At 35.7% G+C, this 19,173-nt stretch overlaps 1 protein-coding gene across 1 annotated transcript; it reads right to left on the bottom strand.

Moving 5' to 3' along the window:
• Window positions 1–7,296: 7,296 nt before the first annotated feature.
• Window positions 7,297–17,709, bottom strand: LOC113058888 (Fc receptor-like protein 5). Its single transcript, XM_026227155.1, has 7 exons — window positions 17,595–17,709; window positions 17,387–17,518; window positions 17,123–17,284; window positions 16,763–17,029; window positions 16,329–16,592; window positions 16,133–16,246; window positions 7,297–7,358 (listed from the first exon to the last, which is right to left on the bottom strand). The coding sequence occupies exons 1-7, from the start codon at window positions 17,623–17,625 to the stop codon at window positions 7,297–7,299; spliced, it is 1,032 nt and encodes a 343-aa protein (XP_026082940.1). The 5' UTR covers window positions 17,626–17,709.
• Between the last annotated feature and the right edge of the window lie 1,464 nt (window positions 17,710–19,173).

Raw genomic sequence — 19,173 nt, 5'->3', positions numbered from 1 at the left:
AGCCTGTTAACAAGCAGAATCACTGAAGGAAAAAAGAGAACAGAAAAAGAGATGAGCAGAAACACAAGAATTACAACTGACTTCAGCCACAACCTTAGATGAAATCAACTGAAGATAAAAGACATTCAATCTCTCAAGATCTCAGCAGAGAAGGATTAAACAATTCCACAAACAGCTTTGTGGCATTGCTATGGCCTGCTTGTGGCTCAAATCTGGCAAACAGGAGTGCTCCACCCAAGGGCCATCATTCCACGCTGCATGTGGGCCAGATCATCTTTCCACGGGTGCCAGATCTGGGCCGAAACAATGTTGCTATGTGGGAACAGTCTCAGTTGAAAGAAACTGGCTTTTACAACAGAACTAATCTGTGATTTATCAACACCTAGTACAGCTTAAAATATAAAGCTTAAAAATATAAAATATAAAAGTTCCAGATAGACAAACATTAAATGCATAAAGCAGTGTGAATAAACAGTATCTTTAAATAAACTTGGAGGTAGACTGAAAATGTCAGAATGGGAAGTTAAGTAAATGTACAGCTTGTGAAATTTATGCTTGTACAGATATGGCATATTCATGGCAGTAAACATGGAATTCATGTATTTATTTGTCATTTAAACTGAAAAAGTAAAAAAAAAAGAGTAGAAAAAGAGTAGACTTTTTTAAAACTTTCGTAGACATTAAGTATTAAGGCCTTCATTGCTCATATAACAAAATCCAACAGGATTTTTTGGGAAGTTACGTCTGACCAGTTATACAGCAATGTGAGTCAGATGAGTCTGAAGGTCTGAGCTGAATTTGGTGAAACATTAAAGTTATGGTTGGTGTCAGTTACGTTCATAATAATAAATAATAATGGTTTAGTTATTAATTATTACTTTTTTTCATAGATTGACTTTTTCATGCTCTTTAAAATCTTCTAACTTGTAATATTGCAAGATCTCATGCTGCAGCAACACATGGTTTGTACACACATTAGAGTTAAACCTCTGTTAATTCTCAATAAAATCTTTTGTAGATGTCTAACAGAAATTAAGTCAGTCTGGTTAGTAGACTTCAGGAAAACCCCCCTGCTCTCCAGAGGTGGACACTTCAGGAGTCAGAAAGTCCTGCCATATGTTTGTTCCACCCATGAACACAGCAGCTGATTTCATCCGAGGAGGAGTCAAGTCATTCCTTCCAAGTCTCAAGTTAAATCCCAAGTCCTCAAAGTGTTAAAGTTAATAAGATAACTAAGTGACTAATTAAATGAAGATTGTGCACACCTGCTGTTAACAATCAACATCACTGAAGAAAAGAGAAACACAAGAGCTATAACGGACTTTAAGCACAGCCTTGGATGAAATCAGTTGGAAAGATAATAAAAAATAACTTTGTCACCATAATTGTGGTCAGTATTTGCTTCATTTGGACTCTTGAGCCTTTTAACAGTTTTGATAAGTTTGCATCTAAACAAATGCATTATTCTTTCACAGCAAACATTTGTGCAATGCAGAAACAAACTAGCAGGTAATTTATGCTTTTGATAACAATATGATCTTGATACAAATGTATTTTTCTTAAAAAAAGTGATATTTTATTATGCGTTGCCCCCATATTACTTCAGTATTAAAAGGAAAATAATTATTTAATAATAATTATTTATACTGCAGTGCATTATGGGAGTTTTTCATGTATTGCAACATGAAGCATTTTGTCATTGCAAAGATTCATATGCTGGTTCTTGATATATGTGTGTGTCTAAAAAGCACTGGAGTTCAAATTCTTGTATGTGGCACACAGATTTAAAGTCTATTCTCTGTAAATGTGGTAGTACCTTGTTTGTGTGCTGTAGTTTCACTGGGACAATTATTCAAAATCTAAACTTATGAAAAAACACATTATTTTGAATATAATCACCAACTGTGCCTTTATGTTCATTGTATACCACTGATATCTCCTCTCTACAACACCACATATGTTCGTTACAGATAGAGACCTAGCACAACAAATCAAGGATCAAGAGCACAACTAAATCAAACACTTATCTCCATGATGGAGGCATCATTTTAACCAATAAAACATTGACATCTGATTCTCTGTAATTCTCAAAAAGAGCAGGTGTTCATCACTAATACACAATCATCATTTAATTAGTCACTGAATTATCTCATTAACTTTAACTCTTTGAGGACTTGGGATTTAACTTGAGACTTGTTGGTGACTTGGAGGGAATGACTTGATTCCTCCTCTGGTGAAATCAGCTGCTGAGTTCATGGGTGGAATAAACAAATGGCAGGACTTTTACTTTCTGACTCCTGGAGTGTCCACCTCTGACAAAGACAGCCTTAATGCTTTTAATGTGAAACTAGCCACAGCTAGACAGAATTTCTTCCCAAACCTTATAAACAGTAACTTAAACAACACTCGTACTTGTGCCACTAGTGAGAGACTGACAAACCCCCCAAGTCAGATTCCCAGTGATATGCTCTCAGACAGCAAATGCAATGAGTTTGCTTCCTTCTTTTCTGAGAAGACCATCAATATCAGGAAGGCGATTGGCACATCCTCAAGCAATGCAGAGGTCAGACAGATTTGGCCACAATATAAAAAATATACTATGTCTACTTTTGAAGCAATTGATAGCAAAATTTTGGAAGAAATAGTACAGCACCTTAAATCATCAACCTGCTATCTTGACACACTTCCCACATCTTTTTTCAAGTGTGCTTAATTGTTTAGAAGCAGATCTCTTAGAAGAAGAGATCAGACTACTCCTGACTGCGGGTGTCGCTGTTGGACAGTGTTTTCTCTACTTCCTGTTGGCCTGCTGGAGCTAATCGTAGCTCCGTGTAGCTGTTTTTATTTGTATTTTTTTTCTCTAGAATTTTTATCTTACTATCACTCTCTGTTTTTTTAAAGTGATAAAATATAACTTAATTCACACCATATTTCTGATATTATCGATCAATCTTATCAGATTAATTTGATCGTTCACTTTTATTTCATATCCGTGAGTGCAGGACACCTGCAAAGCGTTAGCACTCGTTAGCTTGTCATTAGTGTTTTCATTCGAACCTATCGCTGTTTTCTTTTCTCCTCTCCTCTCTCTCGATCCAGTTTTTCTCAAGTTCATCAAACAACTGTGTTAAGAATATTTCATCAAGCATGGTGAGTAATGGCTTCTCTTGCTATTGTTATTTGCACCTCTTGTCCCATGTACAGTTTATCTATCTCTGTCACAGATGAGGGATTCACATGTGATAAATGCAGGGAAATAGTTAGGCTGACAGAGAAGATTTCATAATTAGAGAATCACCATCTAAACTTTAAACGAGGACAGTAAGAATGTTAGGGCTCTAGATATGGCTTTGGATGTGTCTAGCTCAGGGATTCCTGTACATTGTTCGGTTCCGGCAACAGAGCCCCTGCAGCAGGGCAACTGGGTGACGGTGAGGCAGCGTAGTCGTGGGTCAAAACACCGCTCTTCTGTTCCGATCAAAACATTAAACAGGTTCTCCCCACTCAGTGATTCACCCACTGAGAAACCTGATGAAAGTGCTCTAGTTACTAAAAATAACATTAAAGAGGTGTGTGAACTTGCAAGCACGATGTCAGACACTGTAATATGCTCTGGTCCCCTCCCTGCTTACCGTGGTGACGAGATGCATAGCAGATTGTCATCACTCAATGGCTGGATGTCTAAGTGGTGCCCACAGCATAACATAGGTTTCATAGACAATTGGACGAGCTTTTGAAGCAGACCTGACCTGTTGAAAAGAGATGGTCTCCATCCCTCCTGGGGTGGTGCCACTCTTCTCTCTAGAAATATGGCAAATAGTCTTAGAGTTTATACTTGACTAACTGGGGCCCAGATCAGGAAGCAGACAGACTGGCTAAACCAATCGTCTGCTAGCTGCCTCCCGTCACAGAGGTCAGTTAATTCTCAGCACATAGAGACTCTTTCACCTAGATATCACACTATAGAGACTGTGTCTGTTCCCCGAACTAGAAAATACAAAAAACGTCCAAACCAAGTAAAGATTAACAATTTAATTGAGGTTCAACAAATAAAAAACATATGCAATATGGATAAACAAATGACAAAGCTTGGCTTATTGAATATAAGATCCATTTCTACGAAAACACTTTTGTAAATAATATGATAACTGATCATAATATAGATGTGCTCTGTTTGACAGAAACCTGGCTAAAACCTGATGATTACATTATTTTAAATGAGTCCACCCCCCAAGATTACTGTTATAAACATGAGCCACGTTTAAAAGGCAAAGGGGGAGGTGTTGCTTCAATTTATAATAACGTTTTCAGGATTTCTCAGAGGGCAGGCTTCAAGTATAACTCGTTTGAAGTAATGGTGCTTCATATAACATTTTCCAGAGAAACCAATGTTAATGATAAATCCCCTGTTATGTTTGTACTGGCTACTGTATACAGGCCACCAGGGCACCATACAGACTTTATTAAAGAGTTTGGTGATTTTACATCCGAGTTAGTTCTGGCTGCAGATAAAGTTTTAATAGTTGGTGATTTTAATATCCATGTTGATAATGAAAAAAAAGATGCATTGGAATCAGCATTTATAGACATTCTGAACTCTATTGGGGTTAGACAACACGTTTCAGGACCTACTCATTGTCGAAATCATACTCTAGATTTAATACTGTCAGATGGAATTGATGTTGATAGTGTTTAAATTATGCAGCCAAGTGATGATATCTCAGATCATTATTTAGTTCTGTGTAAACTTCATATAGCCAAAATTGTAAATTCTACTTCTTGTTACAAGTATCGAAGAACCATCACTTCTACCACAAAAGACTGCTTTTAAGTTATCTTCCTGATGTATCCAAAATTCCTTAGCATATCCAAAAACTCAGAACAACTTGATGATGTAACAGAAACTATGGACTCTCTCTTTTCTAGCATTTAAAACACAGTTGCTCCTTTACACTTAAGGAAGGTTAAGGAAACCAGTTTGACACCTTGGTATAATGAGCATACTCGCACCCTAAAGAGAGCAGCCTGAAAGATGGAGCGCAGCTGGAGGAAAACAAAACTAGAGGTATTTCGTATTGCTTGGTGAAAAAAGTAACCTATCCTACAGAAATCCTCTTAATTTAGCTTAAAAACTTTTATGTAGGAGTCTTAGCTTAAGAGCGATTCGGGATCGATCTGAGAGCAACTCTGAGTAAGGAAAAGACAAAAACTTTTATCTTAGTGAAGAGGCGGGGTTGACCCTGTTGCTATGTATGACACAATCTTTTGAAGACAGTGATTGTTTGGTTGTCCAAGAAGGAAAAAAAAAGTGATTTTAAGTATAGGGTCTATTCTAATTCTCACTTTGAATTTACATGCGTAATTTTTCCTATTTGACCGTTCTCTCTCTCTCTCTCTCTCTCACACACACACACACACATTATATGTGTGTATATAAATATTTTTATTTTATTTACCATGCTTTTAATTTCCTATAAGGTATTTGATTGGCTTAGAATGATACAAATTGTTTCACTCTTTCCAATTACAGTGATTGAAGTGGCGGTTTGAATGTTGGTTTTAATGTATCAAACATGGGATCAAAACCAAGAAGGACGAGAAAGCCAAACAGTGTTTACTGTTAGCCCAGTTAGTGGATGAACACAAGGCCATTCTTAAAGGATAATTCGGGCCGGGTGTCACAGCAAAGGACAGGAAGCAGACATGGGAGCATATAGCACAAACTATTAACGGTTCATTCCCCCTGCTTGTGCAGTGTGCACACCTATAAGCCTGCTATATTCATAAATGCAGTTTTTTGAGGGAATGTCCAGTGGAAACTAAATGAACTGCGGCACAATAAGATGTTCTGAAAGTGCTGTAATTGTTTGTGTGATCACTCTGCTTACAGAAGGTTGTGACAGACCCAAATCATCACTATTGCATTGTTGCATTTTCCCAGTTGCCAAATATCGTAATGTAGTGATTACTTTAATTTCTGGGTTAAGATGCTTTCTGAATTATTTTTTTCTTTACAAGGATTTTTTCTTTAATTTTAAGAGTAAACGCCCACATTTCTAAGAATAATACAGTGTTAACAATAATAATAATACAATAATACAATATTTGGTAACACTTTAGAATAAGGTTCCGTTAGTTAATGTTAGTTAATGTATTAATTAACATGAACAAACAATGAATAATACATTTATTACTGTATTTATTCATCTTCGTTAATGTTAGTTAATGAAAATACAGTTATTCATTGTTAGTTCATGGTAATTCACAGTACATTAACTAATGTTAACAAGCACAACTTTTGATTTAAATAATGCATTAGTAAATGTTGAAATTAACATGAACTAAGACTTATAAATGCTGTAGAAGGATTGTTCTTGGTTAGTTCATGTTAATTAATACATTAACTAACATTAACTAATGGAACCTTATTCTAAAGTGTTACCCAATATTTAGCTAATAATACAGTGGCTAAATTACAACAAGTGTTGACATTTCCCAACATCACAGCAGTAATGACTTTGTGAACTACTTTACTTCTAAAATCGATACTATTAGAGATAAAATTGTAACCATTCAGCCGTCAGCTACAGTATCACATCAGACAGTGCACTATAGACCCCCTGAGGAAGAGTTCCACTCATTCTCTACTATAGGAGAGGAAGAATTGTATAAACTTGTTAAATCATCTAAACCAACAAGATTAACACAGCACTGTGCTTACATACAAAAAAATACAAAAAACATTTTATTACATGAACGAACACGAACTCGTACTCGTTTGGCTTGCCGTCCGTCCTACAGCATAGCTCTTCTGCTGTCCATCATGGCGTTCACAATTCGCACGTAGAGGGTGACGTCCCGTGCAAAGGGACTATTCATTGTTTTTAATGTAAAATAATTTTCTATATTTAACTGTTTTAAATTCATTTTAAATAAGTACATTTTTTTATAATTTCCAAAGTTTTAAAATCACTTTTTTTTTTAATTTTTTTATTATTTTCCTTCATGATTATTTTACTTTATTTTATGTTAAGCACTTTTTAATTACCATTGTCTATGAAATGTGCTATATAAATAAACTTGCTTTGCCTTGCCTTACAGTTTAACTCTGTGTTCTTGTCATATTTTATTACCATTTTCTATAGCAAATGTGATAATATCAGAAATGTTGAAAAAAAAAAACTTCCAAACAGGTGTGTTGAATCAAGTTGGAGCTAAACTCAATGGACAATGGTTCTCTAGGACCAAGCTTAGACACACCTGGACTAGACCTTCATTTACATCATGTTCAAGAACTCAGGTTCTACCTGACACATCGAAGAATAGAGATGAATACATCTGATAGTCCTCCTCAGGTTCTGTATGAGAGAGAAAGGAAAGTAGATTGTTCATCAAAGCAAAGTATTCGTCTACGCTGAAGGAGCAAGTAACAGTTTAGTCAGAGGGATATATGTGTTTTCAAACTTAAACCTCTTTAACATGTTAATATGGAATATCATTTTACACCTCCTATCAAGTATGCTGAGTAGGTATGAATTGCAGGCATTATATTTTATCTAGCAATTGTTCATTGTAAAACTTAAATGTTTATCGAACAACAAATGAAAATGAGAGAAACATTCACTCTTCTTCAATGAATAATTTTAATAAATGTAAAAAAAATATATATATAATTTTCCATATATATGCTATTACAGGCAAAATAATTTGTTTCATGTGCATTTTTTTATTGTACTTGTCCTATTTCTGTATTTTCTTCTTTCTTTATTGTATTACTGAATGTTTTCACTCACTGTTGTTTGTTCAAAGTAAAACTCTTAATCAGGAACTGATTAAGGGTTTAGGGTTTTTATTATTTTTTATTTTATTTTTATGAACGCACTGACAGGGGCCGCCTAAATAAGTTTAGGGCCTATAGAGCCCTCAAAAGTCTAGGACAAGTAATGGTGGATAAAATAACATTTTTTGTGAGAGAGAGTGAAAAGGAACTATTAGAAAAGACATTAATCAGTGGACACGACATGTACCCTAAACTGTAGAATTAACAGAGCAGTGTGAAGAGGATGCGCTATATGGGGAAGTTGTGGCCTAATGGTTAGAGAGTTTGACTTCTAACCCTAAGATTGTGGGTTTGAGCCTTGGGCTGACAATACTGTGAGTGATGTGTCCTTGAACAAGACACTGAACCCCCAACTGCTCCCTGTGTGTGTGTAGGAGGGAATATTAATCTTTATATTTATGTAAACAAAGATATGCTTTAGGACTGAGGCAAATACTATAAATGATTTGTATTGCATTTTTTCTTTTCTTTTTCTTTACAATTAGCCCACTGAGCAAATAAACTACTAATAACAAATAAGTTGTATGTGTGTGTGCGCACTTTGGATTTGAGTAGGGGTCAACTTACACTCTCAGAAAATAAAGTAAATAATTGTACCTTTAGGGGTACAATAGCTTGTCACTGGGGCTGTGCCCTCAGGGATACAGCTTTTGTACCCTTGGCAGGATTTTTACCTTAAGAGACCAGTTTTGTACCTGTGGTGACAGTTTTCACCCTTCAAAATGTCAAAATTCACCCTTCAAAAAGGGTACAATCGTTGACTATAATGAGATATGATTATATATATATATATATATATATATATATATATATATATATATATATATATATATATATATATATATATATATATATATATATAAACACACATGCTGAATTAAAATCAGAATTTACTAAATCCTTTTCACTTTAAAAATAATGTTTAACTATAACATAGAAATGATCATCTATTGAGTGAGTGTCATTTGCCTGAAAATCCATTTCATCTCCTGGTTTCAGTATAGTCCTTTTTTTAGCAGCCTTGACACTGCATGCATGAAAGTGACGCTCATAGAACAAAGGATTCAACATTTTTTTTCTACAAAGGATCCACATGGTGTCTATGTTAAAGAGATACTTGATTTTACCAAAACAATGGAATAGACTCAGAATGCAGTACATCTCGACCTCGGTTACTTCTACCTAAAGATACAATTATGTCCTTTATTTTCTGAGAGTGTACCCTCAAGGGTACAGCTTTTGTACCCTTGGCATAGGGTACATAAAACACAAACATCTGATCCTCTGTAATTCTTAATAACAGCAGGTGTTAATCATTCATGCACAATCTTCATTTAATTAGTCACTTAATTATCTCATTAACATAAACTCTTTAAGGACTTGGGATTTAACTCGAGAGTCGTTTGTGACTTGGAAGGAATTACTTGGTTCCTCCTCTGATGACCATGCGTAACCGTGCTATGCAGGCCCGTCGCGACAAGGCAGGCAAACCAAGCAATTGCTTGGGGCCCCGAGCTGGCCTGGGGCCCCAAGACAATGACTGGTTAAGAATAAAATGCAACGACACTGTCAATTGAGCGCCCCTTTCATTGTCAATGCAGTAACGTGTAATGACACTGTTATCGGGATCCCCCTCAAGGGGGCCCCTCTCAGTAGTCGCGAACAGCAGCCAGCCAACATGTGATCTCTGCTACCGGCAAAATACAAAACCTCCTCGGCAGTCATGAAGCGGAATTATGCTTCAGAAAGCCAGAAGAGAAAGGAAGAGGAGGATAAGAAAAAAAAACAAAAAAAAAAAAACAAGTGGTAAGTGATAAATTACACTGGATATAATAGCTCTACCTGTAGGTCTTGTACAAATGGTGTAATTTTGCAGCAGGTAGGCTAGCAAATATATGTTTATGTTAGCTACCTGCCTGAGGGCAAATGCTGCTTGTAACGAACAGTTAGTGCAATTTTTTTTTTCGAAAGGAAGGAATATGGTTACTGTAACATGTTTTTTAAGGGATGAGGAAGACGCAGAACAGAAATCGCGTACTGCAAAAGAGTCAGCAGTGTTTTGATTTGAGGGCGAGGGCAAATGTAAAGAGAACGTCGTGGCGTGTGTCGATTTTGAATGAATGAATTAAAAATAGGTCATTGCACTTACATCAAATCACGATATGTACTAATATCTGTAAATATTAAGCCGGAAAAGTCTATGTAAATATGAATCCTGCATGTTCTGCTCGTTCTGTTAATGAATGGAGCAGAAGCGCGACTTCCTTTACACTGAAGCGCACATGACGCTTGCGGTGATTTCAGCATCTGCTGTCTCACTAAAGAAGTGAACACATGAACAACATCTCCAGAACTGCTCTGACAGTCACTTCATGAGCATTTGAGCGTTTGATTTGAATAAATGGTACGTCAACCCGTCAAAATAAAAATCCTGTTTTAGACAAGTATTTGCCAGAGATGTATTACTATTGTTCAGCAGAACATAGCCTACTCCTAAAAAAAATCTAACTTTTTTTTTTTAAGGTTTAATCAAACAAAATTTCTTCCATGTTTTATTTTTAATAGTAAATCCCATTTGTTTACCAAAAAGTTAAGTTTGCTTAATTTCAATAATTTAAATATAAATTAAATTAATGTTTAATGTTTAATGTGCATCTCAGAAAATGCTCTATTTAAAACCCCAACTGAATGGCACTTAAATTCACTTAATTCATCTGTCAACTTTATTGTCATTGTTCACAGTACAATACATAATTATAGCTGATATCCTGCACAGCCCAGAGTTTAAACTGATAAGTGTGTGCTGTCATATTATTGCAAATCATTATTGAATTCTCACCAAACTATTTTTTCAAGCAGTATTTGGACTGTAAACCTTTTTTATTTATAAAAAAGTGTGGGTGAACTTAAACTGTATGGCTATGCTGTGGTTCCTGTAGGCTTTGCGTGCGTGCAGGGGTCGGGGGGCCTCTATGTCCATTTTGCTTGGGGCCCCCAAATTCCTTCAAACGGCCCTGGTGCTATGACTTTATCTCCGCCAAAAGAAAGAAAGAGAAGAAACCGGATGTTCTTTTAGATTCAAGCAGCCAATCAGGGCTGGCTCTACAAATTGCACCTTAAACTTTAAAAGAAACGGTACATATATGTACCTTTTTGACCCTCAAAAAGGTACATACATGTACCTTGAGGTCCAATAATAAGCCCTATCGGGTACGTTAGTGTAGATTGTACCTTGGGGGACAGAAATGGACTCCTACTGTACCCCTATTTCTGACAGTGTACTTGGCTGTCATATCATATAATGTTAAAACAGTGGAAAGAGAAGCTGGCATCAATGTGTTTCAGATCTTGTTTAATTATTTTTCATGCAGAATGACACTGAGCATCAGTATTACTAATGCACATACATGAGGTTAATGTTATTATACATAAATCTCTCACATTATTACAGCTTTTCTTAATTGCTTAGAAAATAAAAAGCATTATAGTAGCCACATATCATCAACATAAGACCCCTGTCTAAAAGTTTTTCAAAACTTCACAGCTCTAAACACATATTCATCTCTTCACGCCATCACAATGTCTACACAACCAGCAGTTGTCACAGTGTGAACACCAGTTTGCAACCTTTGTACCCACCATTCAGAACCACAGGATGTGTAAAAATAATCATGTGTGAATTAAATTGCTGTAGATATAAAAAAAAAAAAATCCAAACAAAATTCTGTCTAAAAGATGTAGGCTATTTATTTTTTATTTTTTTGTATTGTAATGTTTTTTTGTATGACTTTCAAGAGACATTAACTCTCATACCAGGCTGTTGTTGAAAATAATAACCTGTTTTTAATGACTTCCCTGGTTAAAAAATAAAATGAACTACATATTTAGGAATTGTTCAAAACTTGAAAGCATTATTTTATATCTGGAAATGAACTGTATTTATATCTATATATTAAGGCAGTATTACGCTGCAAAGTCCAAAATAAGCATTTAGAATTCCTGGTTATTTACTTTTAATGTGATATAGAAAGTTTTTTTTTTTTTTTTTGTCCAGAAAAATAGGCACCGTTTCTTTCATAAAAAGGAAACATAAACAGATATAAGCAGGACACTTACACTAAAATAATGAATATTCATACTTACAAACGATTTGTGTATTTGTGTGGTTATAATGTGTTAGAAAGGTCTGCAGAGCAGAGGGGTTTGGTCCATATTACCACTAATATATTATTGCTCAAAAATAGCAAAAAACTGTTTTATGAAATGAGAACTGACTCTTTCTTAGCTGTTCCAAAGTGTGACATACATTAACACAGGGTTTCACAAACACATCCCTGGTCCATGTGTCCTTAATTAAACACACCTGATTCAGATCATCAGTTCATTAGTAGAGACTCCAAGAAGAAAAAGGAGAGATGCAAAATGTGCCGTGCTGCGGGGCCTCCAGGGATGTTTTTGAGAACCATGGTGTAATGAGCCTTTAAGTCAGCTTGTGTGACTGAGAGCGGAAGAGTTACAAGAAAGAATGTGAGAACAAAATAAATCTATATAATTTTATGTTTCTAGTTTATTTAGAATATATTTAATTAACCCACAACATAATTTAATATCCACTTGGGAGTGCAGTTAAACTGTTTATTAGGGACAATCAAAGCTGACTTTCAAACTAATTTTTTTGCATCATTACTCCAGTCACACAGTCCTTCAGAAATCCTTTTAACAATCTTATTTTCTACAATAAACATTTATTGATATTATTATTATTAATGTTGAAAAGACCTGCAAATATTTCTTCAGGTTTTTTAGGGGGAATAAATTAAAAGAACAACATTGTCTTACATTTGTTACAGTTACTGACTTCAGACACAGCCTTAGATAAAATCAACTGAAATAAAATACATGAAATCTCTCAAGATCTGATTAAACAACCCCACAAACAGCATCAGCAGCTCCACTTATTAATAACCAGACTGACTTTATTTCTGTCAGACATCTACAGAAGATCTTATTGAGAATGAACTAAGGTTTAGATGTTGATTTATTGTTTCATTTGAAGTAACCATGTTAGAGATCAGTGTTTGACTTCAGTCTTTGTGTTTTCTCTGGCTGTTATAACCATGTGTTTCTTAAAGACATTTGTTGTATCTCAATGTTACAACAATGTAAATGTAACAAATAAATGTTCTTGTGTTTCTCTTTTCTTCAGTAATTCTGTTTGTTAACAGCAGCTGTTCATCACTAATTCACAATTATCACTCAATTAATCTGTTTCCTCAAACGGTTTGAGTTACTTGTCAGGTTTTACAGTGATATATATTTACGCATTTGAACTACACTGTAAAAAATTTCTTGTTGTTTTTACAAAAACTTTTTGGCAGCTGTGGTTGCCAGAATAATTTTGTAAAAATACAGAAAACTGTAAACACATTTACGTCAAAAACTGTTAATTTTACAATATAAAGCTGTAATTTACAAACAAGAAAATGTGAATATAAACCAGTAAATTCAACAACACACAAAATTAAATCTGTTTAGTACCTTGAAAATACTGACAACCACCATAATAATAAAGATGGTACTGTATAAGAGAAAGCCACATGAAGTATCAAAGCTCATCACAAGTAGCTTCACCACAAGCAGAAGTATATATTAACATATAGAAGGTGCACATTTATGGAAACACAAAACACCATCATGGTAACACACGTGATACTTAAATAATGCAAAAAACTTTCATTAAGCAACAGAAGATGTAACATAAAGCTCAAATGTACATAACTGATAACAAGAACTATTTAAAAACATGATTATTTAAACAAAATACTTTCAAACGTGGAGTGTCACGCAGGGAATTCTGGGAATATCAGTTTACAGTTTTAGACTGTAAATTATACATTGATTTGTTCTTTTTTTACTTCTAAAAGCTGTATAATTAACAGAATTTTACTGTAAATTTACATTAAATGCTTTGTTAGTTCTTTTACAGTTTTTCCCTGTATATAGTACGGGAACTTACTGTTAACCTATTATCAGTTTTTTTCCGTAGCGTTTTTACAAAATTTTACAGTTAAAATTACACTTATTTTTTACAGTATAAATATACATTGGGACTATTGCAAGAATACTTAAGTTACACTGTTAAAGAACACTTTTAAAGGCATTTAAAGACTAATATAATTTAAATAGCACATGATCCTCATCAATAGTGACATTAAAACAAATTTAGGCTTAAAGGCGCAATATGTAATTTGTCTGCTTTAAAAATAGCAGAAATCACTATATGTATGTTATATATATATTTTAGTTGTGTACTTACATTATCCTGACAGTTTCCACGAACTTTCAAATCCGGAGAAAATTATAGTTTAATTAGAAGACACGGCACGTTTCTTTATTTCCGTTTTGTCGCCCGTCTATGACGTCATATAAACTTTGACCCCTCTAGTTTATCTTACTTCCTGCGGAACCGCCAAATACAAAGGTGAACAGAAGCAAAGACGAGACGAAGAAGAAAAAGTAGTAGCTAGCCTTGATCGAAATTTTATATTTATATTGTTTATATTCGTATTTAAACCTCAATCAATAACTTAGTTATGGATCATGATTATGCTTTGCCTGCATGTTCTGTGAAGCGCATACGTACGGGTGAAATAAATGACCCGAGATGGTTTTGGGACAAGAGAAGCAACAAGACACGGGTAAATACTGGAGTTGCATTTCCAAGATAGAGAGAGCTTCGTGACAAGCTGAAACTACAGAGAGATGCCGAACTCTCTTGCATTCTGATAAACAGGTATGCATCCATTCAGCTAACTGTATCTATTCGTATATTTTGTGAAACGATGATGTCTTGTGTAAAACGTAGACTGACTAGCTCTCATGTATAGTATAATGTAAATCTACATTTGTTCTATATCTAGCTGGATAAAGTAGCTTCAAATGCAGTTCACTATCTTGTTCGATATCATAGTATAAACGTAATTGTAATTATTAACGAAAGGCGACCGCGTTTTTTTAACATATATTACTACTAGCTAGATGGAATATTGATTTGGTAGGGGTCTCATAATTCATATATCTCTCCGTTCGGAAAGACGTGATTGTCAAAATACTAAGTTAGAATGAGTGAGGAATGATAGGGAGTGACAGAGCGTGTGATCCAATGAACAATAACTCCCATGAGCCTACGCTCTTTCCCGACGTCATCAAAGTACGTCTTATGTTATTATTTTGATTGAGTGACCCCTGGTGGCCAAAAATCCCATACTGTATGTTTAATATTAAGAAATGTGCATTGTGTACTAGAAGTACTCCAAAAAAAAAGTTTAATTAAAACAGATTTTAACCTTACTTAGTATGAAATAAATGTATTACTTTATACTAGGGAAGTCATCATGAATCAGGAGCGACTCCTGCATTAAACACACACACACACACACACACAGATACACAAACACAGAACAGTGAGTAAAATGATTAATTTCTGCATTTAATGCAGTGGTTTCTCCAAAAACATGACTTTTACACTAAGCATAGATACTGTCTGAACTGGTGATTGAGATGCTGACAGATTTCAGGATGAAGCTGAAGTTTTGACAATGTTCCAACAGATGAATCATTATCAGACTGATCTTTCTTCTTCTTCAGAAAATGTAACTGTTACATACACAGAAAATATCTTCTCAGTCTTATGAGTACATATGTTTTATTCTGCTTTTATTGCTTTTCTGAACTTCCACATATATACATAAATACATCTGTTTGTGTGTGTGTGTGTGTGTGTGTGTGTGCGCGTGTGTGTGTGTGTGTGTGTGTGTGTGTGTGTGTGTGTGTGTGTGTGTGTGTGTGTGTGTGTGTGTGCGTGTGTGTGTGTGTGTGTGGGCATGTTTTTGTGACATATCGGGACACAACTCTGTATAATGACATGGGTATGACACAGGTATTACAAGGAGAGAGTGACTTATGAGGACATAACCCATGTCCCCATTTTTCAAAACACTTATAAATAATACAGAATATACAGTTTCTACATTATAAAAACCATTACACCTATGGGATGAACACACTTTTCACAAAAACAAACGTGTGTGTGTGTGTGTGTGTATATAGATATTTAGGAGGGAATATGAATCTATATATTTATTTAAAGAAAGATATGTTTTAGGACTGAGGCATATTCAATTCAATACATTATTTGTATTGCATTTTTTTCTTTTCTTTTTCTTTACAATTAGCCCAGTGAGCAAATAAATTACTTATAATATAATATATAATAAATCATTTATGTTTTACCTCTCATTCTGCAGCATTTGAAAACCAGCATGACTGTCACTAGCAGATATGGACAAGCTGCCAGCACAGAACTGAGTATGTTGAGGACCGAGATCTGAGATTCTGAATGAAACACTGAAAAAGAGACACACAAGCATTTTATCATGGACTGTATCTGAACAAGAACATATGAAGAAATAAATCAGCTCATACATACAGCTGTGTTCATTTGAGCCTCCTCTGACTGAGATCCAGCTCTTGGGTGACTCTCCTCTCGTCGGGTGTTTGCAGTAGTAGAAACCCTCATGTGACTTTGAGACAGTGGTGATGTTCATCTCTGTAGTTTGATTCTGGATGAGTGATCCATCTTTATAGAAATCAGCTCTGAGGTTTGCTGGGGTTGTGTGTTGATATAAACAGCGCAGAATCAGATGATTTCCTTCAGTCACAGGATGAACAGGACTCTCCAGAATCACACCAGCTACAGAAACAGAGCAAACACACACTGATCACATACATAATTTAATTATATACACTTTTGGTACCGCTTCCTCGTTGAGTGTTTTTTGTCCACTGATGATTAATCAACCTGTTTCCTGCATTGATTGTAAACTGATTGTAAAGTGATTAAATACAGAAACACAGACTCACAGTGTACAGTGATATTAACAGGATGATGTTTCTCTCCAGATTCAGACTCACACCAGTACACTCCAGTGTCTGATGGGACGGTGAAGCTGAATGTACATGTAGATCCTCCACGTAATGAACAATCTTCCAGCCGTCCATCGTCTGTGTATCTTCTCACTCTCCATCCAGTAGAGTTACTCTGGTCCTCACAGCTCAGAGAGAGAGAGACAGATGTGAAGTGTTGAGTTCTGCTGGGACTGACGATCAGAGAGACTGGAGGAGAAACACCTGAGAAGACAATCACAGCTGTAGTTTCAGATTTGAGTATAGAAATACTCTTGATTAGATATGAACCGATAGTTTAATTGTGTTTGAACTCACCAGTGACCCACAGCAGCTGTGTGTTGCTGAACTGTGTTTTATAGACTGATTTCTCTCTCTCTGCTCTGCACACATAAACTCCTGAGTGATTTAGAGCAACAGAACTGACCGTGTAGTTTCCTGTTGCTCCTCTGCTGCTGTCTGACAGCTGATCATACTGATCTGGAGAACCAGAGAATGGATATTAAATGGTATTTTGAGCTTGAATAAAATCAGCTAAGTTAGTTAGTCAGAAGTTAGCACATGAAGCACATTATAACTTACCTGGTGAGACAGTTAAAGTGAACCAGCTGAACGTCCAGCCTGTAGAGAAGCTGTGAACCTCACAGATCAGAGTCACTGGATCTCCTTCAGTCAACCAGTTCTGTGGAGAAACACTTAAAACTGCTCTGGGATCTGAAACAGAGAAATCACTCATTAATAACATGTTAAACGTGTGTTTGTGTGTGTATGAAGAGATGATGAACCTCACCTGATACTGTCAGTGTAACTTTATCACTCATTTGTGACCAGCGTGATCCTGCTGTCTCCAATCTTTCACAGCTGTATTTACCTGCGTCAGACTCAGTAACAGACCTGAGTGTGTGTTCCTGCTGATCACTGAAAACACTGACTGAATCTTCTTTATACCAGCGGTATCTCCAGCTAGTGACTCCTTCATCATATATGTCACATCTGAGAGTGACTGTCTCTCCTCTGAACACATGTTGAGCAGGTTTAATGGTCACTTTGGGTTTTGGTCTTTCTGTACAATGACAACAGTTCAGAATGAAAATAATGTTCTGGTTTTAATGTTACTTGATTGTAAAACAGTGATGCTAAAGCAGATTAGACTGAAAAGCTGCTGTTGCAACACAGTCTCACTCTAAACTTGTTACATATTCACTTTTTAACCCACAGGGTACACCTTTAGTGTCATTTTTTGACATACAGGGTACTTCATTGCTTAAATAAAAAGACTTTGGCATCAATGTGCTGCCTGAAGGACATGGGAATTTTATTGTCCTGATAAATTATATATTGGGTAATGATTTTGACAATATATTAGGTCTATTTAGTTTATTCAGCAGCTTTATCGCTTGGTCAGGAGCAAATTACACTCCTCCATACCCAGCTCAAAGAATTAAATGCATCTTGATCAGAAGCATAATGTATACAACTGAAACAATGGAGTATGCTGCACAAAACTGATGATAAAGCCATACGCCGAGCATTAAAGAGTGATGCTAAGGGGATCTGACCATGTGTCATTGTTTGCATGCACAACTTTTGTTTCAATCAGACTAAATTCATTCAGACTGATGAATCTGAGTTTTATATTAACACTAAATAAAGTCATCGGGCTGATGTGTGCGTTTATATGTCACAAGCTTCAAATTGGAATAGATTTTTACATGCACACACTGATTCAGTCCGATTGAGCCATCAATCTGATTACTATTGGATTATTTGGTTGCATCTAAATGGAGCCACGTGACGAGCGTTGATTACTGCTCTTATTCAGTGTCTCATAAATGTATATGTGCATTAAGTAAGTAAAAATACTTGCCATATATTGTTACTACTACTGGTTCACTGTAATCAGTGTAATATCCTCTTCTTCGTGCTCTGCACCTGTACTGTCCTCCATCAGAGACTTCAACATGATTGATTGTTTTAGTTGCAGCTTCAGTAGATTCAGTGTTTGAGTCTTTACTCCAGAGAAACTCCCATCCATTCTGTGACTGAATCAGCTCACATCTCAGAGTAACTGAGCCTCCAGTGAACACTGAACTCTGAGGCTCAACAGTCAGAGTTGGTTTAGGAGGACCTGTCAATATATAGTCAGTGTGATCATTTATGAAAGGTTTTCAGCAGAAGATCTTGTCTCCTCACTGGTAAATCATTGATGTATTTTGATTTCACAGACAATGCAAAAAATTACAAGAACAAACAAGTTTAACATCCTCATGAAAATACTTAACCCAGAGCTTGACCCACTGTTTCACATCACCCATATGTGGGGGAGGGGAGGGGTCACCCCCTAAGAATATGATTAAAAACCATGTTGT

Source organism: Carassius auratus, chromosome 40 (assembly GCF_003368295.1).
Source record: "Carassius auratus strain Wakin chromosome 40, ASM336829v1, whole genome shotgun sequence".
Taxonomy (NCBI): Eukaryota; Metazoa; Chordata; class Actinopteri; order Cypriniformes; family Cyprinidae; genus Carassius; species Carassius auratus.
This window is presented reverse-complemented; position numbering and strand designations above follow the sequence as displayed.